This window comes from Falco naumanni, chromosome 4, assembly GCF_017639655.2.
Source record: "Falco naumanni isolate bFalNau1 chromosome 4, bFalNau1.pat, whole genome shotgun sequence".
Classification (NCBI taxonomy): domain Eukaryota; kingdom Metazoa; phylum Chordata; class Aves; order Falconiformes; family Falconidae; genus Falco; species Falco naumanni.
Window position 1 is genome coordinate 81813089 of NC_054057.1, and position 10223 is coordinate 81823311.

At 48.0% G+C, this 10223-nt stretch overlaps 1 protein-coding gene across 2 annotated transcripts; it reads right to left on the bottom strand.

Moving 5' to 3' along the window:
• Positions 1 to 2937: 2937 nt before the first annotated feature.
• On the bottom strand, positions 2938 to 4968 carry LOC121087552 (cytochrome c oxidase assembly protein COX19). 2 transcript variants are annotated; one of them, XR_005827652.1, is made up of 4 exons: positions 4804 to 4968; positions 4574 to 4689; positions 3514 to 3731; positions 2938 to 3424 (listed from the first exon to the last, which is right to left on the bottom strand). XR_005827652.1 is itself a non-coding variant. In XM_040592702.1 (4 exons), exons 1-3 carry the CDS (start codon positions 4883 to 4885, stop codon positions 3648 to 3650), a joined length of 282 nt encoding a protein of 93 aa, XP_040448636.1. In that variant the 5' UTR covers positions 4886 to 4967; the 3' UTR covers positions 2938 to 3424; positions 3622 to 3647. The 2 variants fall into 2 exon arrangements, 1 of the variants encoding a protein (XP_040448636.1); XM_040592702.1 differs by having other exon boundaries at positions 3622 to 3731; positions 4804 to 4967.
• Positions 4969 to 10223: the final 5255 nt, after the last annotated feature.

Genomic DNA, 10223 nt, shown 5'->3' on the forward strand with positions numbered 1-10223 from the left:
AAATAACTGCCGTGATCAACGTTAAGATCTTTGTGGTTGAATGGATTCTAATCTGACCAGAGAAAGGGGGAATGTGTGGGCAAGGCTCTAAGTGCCAATGTGCAAAGCTGACCTGGAGCCCTCCGGGGATTCCCTGGGACGGGTTCCCAAGCAGCAGGGTGCCTAGAGTTACGGCGTGAAGGAGGCTTTGCTGAAGACAAATGACAGGAAAGACAATTACAACCCCCTCGCTTATCGATTTCTATTACTGTGTGAAGAGCTTACACAGATCTTCAACAGTCAGCACTTCCTCCCACTCTGGGCTATCCCTTCCACACCTGTATGATCACATCCAGGCTGGCAGTTCGTACATCACTCCCAGCCGAACCTCGCTGCACAACCGGGTGCATTTCTCCAGCTCCCCGGCTCAGGCAGCAGGTGGGGTGTCACAGCAGCGCCGGAGCAGGCAGTGCGCACTCAGGCTGCTCACATGAAGATTAATGAACTTGTGTGGGACTTACCTTGCGCTCAGCGCCACACAGCAGAGTAGCTCATCAACTCCAAACAGCTTCATAAAGAAATGGGTGCCCCTGACAAACTGCCTCCCCCACCAGCACACACACCTCAGCTCAGCGTTTCCAGAATACAGATTCTCCCAACTCGGTGGCAGGCTTCTGGAGAGCTTCCTTCTGGGTAGGGGATCTGGAAAAGTAGCTTCAAACTTAAGAGATTCCCTTCGGCTTACACACCACTGTCATTTTACAAGAGCACAAACCTGGGTACCGCAAGCAAAGCTAATATATATAGAGGTTTTAAATGTAAAGGCTTTAATTAACATCTGTATGTTTGCAGGAATAAATTGAAGAGCATTCTGGGACTTCTCCCAGATAACTCTAGTGTTCGAGGGACTTGTCCCATAGAGCAAACTGGGAAAACTTTTTGACCCCAGGCTTGGCATTGACTAATGACTTGTTTTTCCACAACTCCTCAGTTGCATCAGATCTCAATCAAGAACAGCTGATAGCGCTCACCAGCTCTGACCCTTGCAGCTCCACTGAACATATTCTCTTCTCCAGCTAACACCTTACAGCCAGGAAATACGTGCCCCTGCCAATTCCCTGAGTTTTCAGCTCCCCACTCACAGCCCCGTTCTTGACCTGGCATGAAGGGGACAGGCTGTGAAGCTGACTCACCGTGCTGGCTGGGAGGCATGATGAAACATGCCCATGGATCTGGTCAGGATGAGGACATTACCTTTGGGTTGGTGAAAGGTGCAAAACTTCTCACTCCACCACTCCCTACTAGGGTGGCAATGACTATTTCTGTAGTTATTTTGTGAAGGATGAAGCGTGCTCTGGTTGTTTTGGTAGCCCAGCAGCACAGTCAGTCTGTGGTACACTGGGTCCTGCTGGCTACATCACCGTAACGCTACAGGAGGATTCCTGGCCTACAAGTAGCACAGAGCACTGTTTTCCTCAGCTTGCCATAAAGGTTTTTGAAACTGCTTTTTTCCCTCCACCATCCCTTCTGCATCCAAAATTTGGGCCCTGGTCACTATAAACAGTCCTCAGTGGTCCCTCCTTCAGTGTGTGATTTGAGACATTTCATTTAAATGGCAACTATCACTCCAGCTCAAGTCAAAACTCACTCACTCAAGACTTCAAAAACTTCACCCCTTTTACTCTATAATAACCTGGAGGACAGAGTTGATATCAACTATCTCAAGAAAAAACATGCATCTAACCCATGAAGTAACTGTCTGGCCAAACAACAGCACGGAGTAACAGCAGAAAGATGAAACTACCACTGATAACAGCCCCGATTACTCCACCACCACCGGTGGGTTTTTTCATACCCACCAGGGATTCACTTCACCTTGTAATATTCAGGGAGCACGGGAGCATGAAATTTGATTTCTTTCTTCTGAAGATGCTGAAGATTATTTTAATTCTTACTTGGTATCGCTGAAAGAATGCTCTTGTTCAGTGGTTTAATATAGTCTTTTAATATCTGTTTCAGCAATAAAATCTCTGCTTTTTTTTCTGTAAATGTACTAATCTCACCAAGGAATATAATTTAAACAGTAGAATGAAGTAGAATAAAAATATGCAGCAGCAAGTGAACATTCTTTTCAAACAGGAACCTGCTCTGAACTATGTGCGGTCTGTTCAATCAGATTAGACATAAGCAACAATATAAATCCCAGCAACAACCACCAGCATGGAGAGCAGAAAACATTCTTTTACCCTCTCCTGGATCTCTGTGTGCACAGATGCACAGCCAAGAGAAGCAGAAGCAAAAGAAATAATAGCAGATAATAGGAAAGGTGAGATATATCAGAGGACACAAAGGAGACAGTACGGGAGAACTGCCTTGGCAAACTGTGTATCACCATCTGCAGACCCTGACCCTAAAGCTTGCAGTTTGAGCCCCAGATACACAGAGAAATTATTTGGTGGGTTAAAAAAAAAGGGGGGGGGGGGGGGGGGGGGGAAGCAGGTGGGACAGGGCAGCAAATACAGTGCAAATTACATCCAGAAAATTTACAAATTTATTGTCTGCTTGAAACATATTTTGAGGGGGCCCAATTATTTTAGCTTGAACTCAGTATTAAGAAAGCCTCATTTGCATTAGTGTATGGAAGAGAAATACCACTGGCTTTGATAATTCATGGTTCGGTTATACAAACACCTGTCAGGGATCTTAAAGGCATACACAGACCTGATGTCTCATCTACTGTATGACCTCTTCCATCACCTTCTCGATGTATGGGCTGCAACTACAGGTTTTGGAAAGAAATAGTGTATTTCTTAGACTCTTGATCTACCCTGGTTTTAAGTTAAAACATTTGTTCGTAAAGAATAAAATTGCCCCATCACATTTATATATATATTTCAGTTACCTTAGAACACAAACAAATACCATTCCTGTCTCCACATTTCATGGTGAAACTGGATATTAAGAATACCATATGAAAGGTTTATTTGGAGAACTGAATACATTCATAATGAAAGATTCCTGGTTAAATGATGAAACGAAGTTAGGTGAACACTTTTGGCATGATAAATAAAAGCAGAATCACTACCTGACTGATGTCTGGAACTAGGAATAATCCCCCAACAATGAAGGTTAAAAGAACGAAAAAACCCCCTACCCCAGTACCCAACTGTTTTCTGTAGCAGGGTGAAGAGGAGATCACCCCAAAGATGGGCATTAATACCAGTAATTAATAAAAAGCAATTTGCAGATACCACAACAGCTTTATTTCCACCTGACAAGTAACTGCTGTAAGCATATTAGTAATGGCCACATAAGATTAATCTGTAGTTCCAAGACCTACACAAGAAGGGGTTTTTTTGCTCTTATTTTAAAAAAAGACTTCACTGTTCTTACACTTCAGGCAGTAATTGTTTCCTCCAGCTTCTTACGGATCTGTAAAAATAGGCTAGAGAAATTAAAAGAAAGAAATTAAGAAATACTTCAGTAAAGTAGACAAAGGCAGTACTTTTGCTCATTAAAAAAAAATAAGCTTACTTTAGGAAGATTAAACTTTGAAAAAAGGTTCCTTCAGGAAACACTTCTTATTGCAATATGAACAGAATGTACAATATGTACTACATTAAAAGTTATATTTTCCCATACATGAGGAGTAAAGTTGTCTGTCTTCATTACAAGTTTTCAGGTTTTGCTTCTGATTTCTCATCCATCATGTCTTTAAATCCCAATTTTTCCAGTGGTTCATTAGCCATAAGCTGCCTAGGTTAAAAACAAGAAAACACAAAAATATTTTGCAGAACACTGCCTATAACAAAGAAAATAGTATCATTTTCTATTTCACCTAGTATTATTCACTCTAAAGAAATCCAACATGTCCATACAGAGTACTGACACTTGGCAAAGCCTCCAAAAGCTTAGTTTTGGGAAAGTGGCGTTCAGGAATACTTTATTTTTCTTAACAGCAGTCTTCCAATTAAATGTGTTATTTCCTGATATTAGACATTGAGTTAAGTTTCCTCAAATTGACCTGAGGCTTGGTTATCTTTAATCAACAGACTGCGTAAGAGCTTCCTAAAATTCTACCTGTACCATTGATCAGATTTTTTCGTGAATGTGGTTTAGAACACTTTGCCGTAGCGATTTTCAAATGGTTTTCGATCTGCAGCCTCCCTCAGCACCAGCAGTCTAAGGCAGCATCCTCGTACTGAAGCGCACTGGGTAAGGCCCTTCTGGGCCCTGCGCCACCACGGGCCAGCAAGCATTGCAAAGGAAAGCAAGAATGGAAACATCCCGAGGAAAGCAACCACCGCCACTTCTTTCCCTTGATCTGAGAAACGAGTTAAACTTCTAACTCGCAATCATAGGTAGAAAAAAGAAAAAAAAATAGGGCTTCACACTGAGAAAGTGGCTGCGCCCAGTGGCAGCTGGCCAGGCCTCGGGGCTGGGTATCCACACCACACCAAAACCAGCCAGGTGAACCGCTGAAGCCACAGCGGACACCCGTTCCGTCCGAGGCCACAGGCTCAGGCAGGGACACTGCGGGTCCCGCCGCTCCCCGCAAAGGGCCCCGGGCCCCCCCGGCCGCCCCCAGCACCACCTGCCTGTCCATGCGGCACTGCAGGTAGGCCATGGCGCGCTGCCGGCAGGCACCGCTCTCGTAGCCGCTGTCGCGGAGACACTCCATGAACCGCTCCTTGAAGGTGCTGCACTCCCCTGAAAGAGACAGCGAGGGCCGGGCTCGACGGCGGCCCCGGGCCGGCGGAGGGCCGAGGGGAAGGGGGAGGCCCGGCGCTAGGCCGCGGGGAGGCCAGGCCGACGGCACCGCACCGAAGTGATCCAGCGGGAACGCGCCCTTGTCCGGCGGTCGCGCCTTGAAACTCTTGGCGCTGAAGTTCATGGCGGTGGACATGGCGCCGCCGCAGGGCCCGGACCGGGCCGCACCGCCTCCTGCGCCGCCGGGGGGAGCCGCACGCCGGGAGGCCGCGCCGAGCGCCGAGCGCATCGAGCGGGGCACGTGACAGCCGCCGCCGCGCCGAGGGGCGGGGCCACGCCGCCACGGAAGCGGCTCCGGCACTGCTGTGGCAACCGGGCGCCTCGCGCCGGCGGGAGGGTGCTCGGGGGCGGGGCGGCGCCTCGGCCGCGCAACGGGGCGCTGCCCCCGTGACGTCACTGCCGCAGGCCGCGGCCGCCCGTGCGGGTCACCATGGAGACGGCGCCGCCGGCCGCCATGTTGGGTCGGGCCGGGGCCGGCGGGGTCACAGAACCGCAGAGACAGAGGGTGCTCGGGGGCGGGAGGGACGGCTGGGGATCATCCAGCCCAGCCCCCGCCACAGCAGGGTCGCCTGGGGCAGGTCACACAGAGCCACATCCAGGCGGGTTCTGAACGTCTCCAGAGGAGGAGACAGCGCAGCCTCTGCGGGCAGCCTGTGCCCGTGCTCCGGCACCCTCCAGGGAAAGGAGTTCTGCCTCGTGTTCAGGTGGAGCTTCCAGTGCCGCACCTTGTGCCCGTTGCCCCTTGTCCTGCCGCTGGGCACCACTGAAAAGAGCCCGGCCCCGTCCTCCTGGCACCTGCCCTTAAGGTGTTTGTAGACCTTGAGAAGCTCCCCTCAGCCTTCCCTGCTCCGAGCTGAACAGGCCCGGCTCCCTCAGCCTCCCCTCACAGGGGAGATGCTCCGGGCCCCCCATCACCTCCGCAGCCCCCGCTGGCCCCTCCCCAGCAGCTCGCTGCCCCCCTCAGACAGGAGGGTCCAGAACTGGACCCTGTGGTTGGTCCTACCTGAGTGGGAGGGTCATGCCGGTGGTGTTCCTGCTGTGCTTCCACCACCCCGGCATCCAGGGCATGACCAACCTCTGTAAAATAAAACTATTTCTTCTTATAAAAACTTAATTTTCCTAATTCACTTCTGGACTCTCTGGATGGGAAGGGTGAGAGCGATGGGCACAGGCAGCCTGGCCGCTGAGGGGCAGGAAAAAACAGTGTCCTCTCACATTTGTTCATTTGGAAATGACGGGGAAAAGAGCAAAACTTAGAGCCTGGTGTTAGCAAATCAGTTTATGCAGGAGCCAGCCTCATTTGAGTCTCTCCCATTTCCACCCAGGAGCTGGCAGCCCGGGCATGGGCTGAACCCAGGCTCCTCCTTCCCCTCCGACGCAAAGAACAAGTTCCTCAGCTGTCACTGCTGAGCACTGGGTCCTATCTTAAAAACACATTTTTCAGGACCCAGCTCTGGCTGTTGGTGTGATCCAAGAGCCCTGGGGCTCAGCACAGAGAGCTGAGGCACCCCTGGGAGGCAGTATGAACTTTCCTTAGAAATCCAGCAGGATTTCAGAAGAGCCGTCCCTGTCTTGCTGCAGTGCTGTGAACTATGCTACCAGCCACCTGTGGCAACAGCAACGTGATTGCTCAGCCCTCATTAATCCTCACAGTTAACGTCCATGCACAAACCTGATGGACAGCACCGAGTTATTTTATGCTTCCTACAAGCAATCGGCAAGCAGGTGGCTTCTCATCATGCAGCATGAACGCCGATGAGGCCAGTAAAGCCAAGCAGTCATTGGCAGATGCTTGGGAAATGGTGAGCTTCCAGACCCTCCAGAGAGAGAACCAAGAAAAACACCCCTTTTGCCCGCAGGTTTACAGCACACTCTCTTCAGAGTCTCAGATCTCATCCTGAAAGGTGGATGACAAATGGTGTTAATTTAACCCACCCAAGTGTTAACCATGGATTATGCTGTTAGAGTCTTTTTTCATCTTTGCCCATAGCTGCAATTGGTTTAGGATGGTCTTTCATCTGTTTTAAGTTGATTTTCTTTTAATTAAATGACCGAGATAAGTAGAAAGGATTCTAGGCTGGAGAAAAAAAAAAAAAAAAAAGAAACAGCTACAATTGTTAAGGACAGCCATTATGGAAATATTACCTGCAGCCCCATTTAAAATGCATTTTGTTTATGCTTTGATTGCTTTGTTATTACAGTATTGTAAATAGAAAATTACACCATGTCCTATTACATAAGCAACTGGTTTACACAGCCTAAAATATAAGGTTTTATTTATTATTATGTTTTCAGGGCTATGAACAATAGATGTTTTTTATCATACGGTAAATAGCACTTTTCCACTTGACTTCATTATAATACTTAACAGTAAAAGGGAGATACTCCTCTTTCATAAAAACATGCAGCAAACTGTCTCACAGATCTCAACGGACTGAGCAGCAGAGAAGCGGCTTTGGTTTATCTGGACAAGCTTAACTGAAGTGTCAAGGCACGTGATTTTACCAAACTGAACCACCTGAATTACGTTCCTTAGTTTCTGGCACAGTGGTTGACTTGCTGATTCCCCATGCAATGAAGGAAAAAAGTGAAGGAAAAAGAAATGCAAGGATCCCACCGTGGAGTTATTCTCAAACAGACAGTGGCAATCCTTTCCAGTTCTGTTTAATACCTTAATTAATGACCTGTATGAGGGGACTGAGTACACCCTCAGTAAGTTACAGACACCACCAAGCTGGGTGGGAGTGTTGATGTGCTGGAGGGCAGGGGGCTCTGCAGAGGGATCTGGGCAGGCTGGACCGATGGGCTGAGGCCAAGTGGATGAGGTTCAACCAGGCTCCGTGCCGGGCCCTGCCCGTGGGTCACAGCAGCCCCCGCAGCGCTGCAGGCTGGGGCAGGGGGCTGGGAACTGCCCAGAGAGAAAGGGCCTGGGGGGGCTGGCCAACAGCCGCTGGGCAGGAGCCATGTGCCCGGGTGGCCAAGGTGGCCAGCAGCATCCTGGCTGGTACCCGAACCAGCGTGGCCAGCAGGGCCAGGGCAGTGCCCATCCCCCTGCACTGGGCACCGGTGCGGCTGCCCCTCGAACCCTGGGCTCAGCTGTGGCCCCTCACTGCCAGGGGGACGTGGAGGGGCTGGAGTGTCCAGAGCTGGGCAGGGGCTGGGGAAGGGGCTGGGGCACAAGCCCTGTGGGGAGCGGCTGGGGGAGCTGGGGGGGGTCAGCCTGGAGAGCAGGGGGCTCGGGGGGGACCTGATCGCTCCTTCCAGCTGCCTGACAGGGGCTGTGGGCAGGGGGGGTCGGTCTCTGCGCCCAGGGAACAAGCGACAGGGCAAGAGCAAACGGCCTCGGGCTGCGCCAGGGGAGGTTTAGGTTGGAAATTGGGAAAAACTTCTTCCCCAAAGCAGCTGCCAAGCACTGGAACAGGATGCCCGGGGAGGTGGTGGAGTCACCGTCCCTGGAGGATTTAAAAGATGCGTAGGTGTGGCCCTTAGGGCCATGGTTTAGTGGTGGGCTTGGCAGCGTTAACGGTTGGACTCAGTGATCTTAAGGGTCTTTTCCAAACTAAACAATTCCACAGCTCTATGCAAAGGCTATATCAACTTGCTGTATTATATTATATCCAAATGTTTTGGTTACCTGTTAATTAAATCAGTGTCTTTCTTTGGAGTCTTAAATGTTGTAGTTACCCAAATTTAGGTCAGGTGTAGTAGCAGGTGTTTGGTTATGCTTACTTAATGTTTTTATTGCAAATACCAGTTGTATCTTCTACAGTTTCCTTTAAAGGTACAGTTTGTCTTAGAATCTAATACATGTGCTTCAGCAGTTTAGCATGAGTTTTTCCCAAGGAGATCAAATGAAACCCCCGTTAGATAATCAGTATGAAGAAAAAAAAATAATCTCATTTGCAGATTAAGCCAAGCAGTTCCAAAAGAATTTGGTAAAAACAGTGCCACAAACAGGGAATTAAATACTTTTCACATATTATCTTTCAAAGAAGTGAGAGACTTTCACAGCATCAGGGAAATTTGAAAAGCTGTTTCAGTCAAAAGGTGCCCATTATACAAGAGAGATCAGATAATATTTGTAAAGCATGAGGTGTTTTACAGTATCTGGAGTCTGGGGTCCTGAGCCCTTTCCAAAAATCAGAAGGCTCAAATCAGAAGGCTCCCCAAATGAGGAAAAACCTTGGATCTTCTCCTTTCAATTACACAGCCTGACAGATTCAAAAGAAGAAAAATCCTTTGCTTGAATCAGAGCTGTTAGTCATTAATTATGGACTAGAGAGTCATTAATTATGGACTAGAGTAACGTTTAAAAAATGTTTACTCTTTTACAGTGTTGTCAGATCACACTGGAAACTTATTCCACTATTGGTGCTTACCTGTCAGTTGTACAAATGTACCTTCAGAAGGAGTTTTTACAAACTTAGCGTTACTTTTGGAAGCACCAGCTTGAATAATACATCAGAGCAGAACCTTTATTCCTTTTTATGGGCAGGGTAAAGTCCATGACTTTCATTATTTTCCTTTCTCTCACCATGCTGCATCTTTTAAGAGCCTACAGATTCAAATTATCAGGTAGTTAATTTGAAAATAATTTATTGACGAGCCATGAAAGGCTTTGAGTATAGTACTAGGGGATTTTGTAGCTTGACTTGGGATAGCTGTAAGAAATTAATCAGTTGAACAAGACCAAGCACATTCAGACGCTGGAATTTGTGCCCTTGAGACTGCTGTTCCCAGCCCAGGCACAGAACACACCTCAGAGAAACATCCTTCCAGGATCACTCATTCCTATGCCTCACCCTCGCACTGCGAGCACACCGCCAGCTCTTACATAAGGTCTCTTGCTACATCACTGCCACAGGCTGTTGTAAACCATTTTTCTCCCTTTTAATTCAGGTTCCTAGACAAGAAAAAATGCAGAATATTGCTAGAATAGTCTGGGGAATGGGGATTTCTGTTGTGGATGATTAATGAAATATTATTGTTTTGCACTTACAGGGAAATTGTAGTTTCATGCCAGTGAGGTCAGGGCCTTAATATATTATGTGCTCTACAAAGATGTACAGAATGATAGCTCATTTTCTGTTATGACTGAGCCAAAGCCTCATCAGGTTAGAGAGAAACGTGGTAGAAATAGTAACACTGCGCTGAAAGCCAAAGAAAACTTTTTTCTTACGTTGCTAGTTACAGTTCTGGTATATCTAAATCCACATCTCTAACTACATCAAGACAGGGGGCTCAAAAATAAGATGCTGGGACCCTGGCTCTGTAGATACCTACCAACCACTTTGTGATATGCCCCAAATTGCCCTCAGATTAATATAAATTCTGCAATACTGTGTTGAGGTAGACTGAAGCTAGAGACCCGGAACAAAAAGATCCTTGGAGCTATGCTGAGGCATTTGATCTGTTCAGTCGTATTTTGAAAATAAATTCTTTATAACCTGACTTTCTCAATACTAACTTCCCAG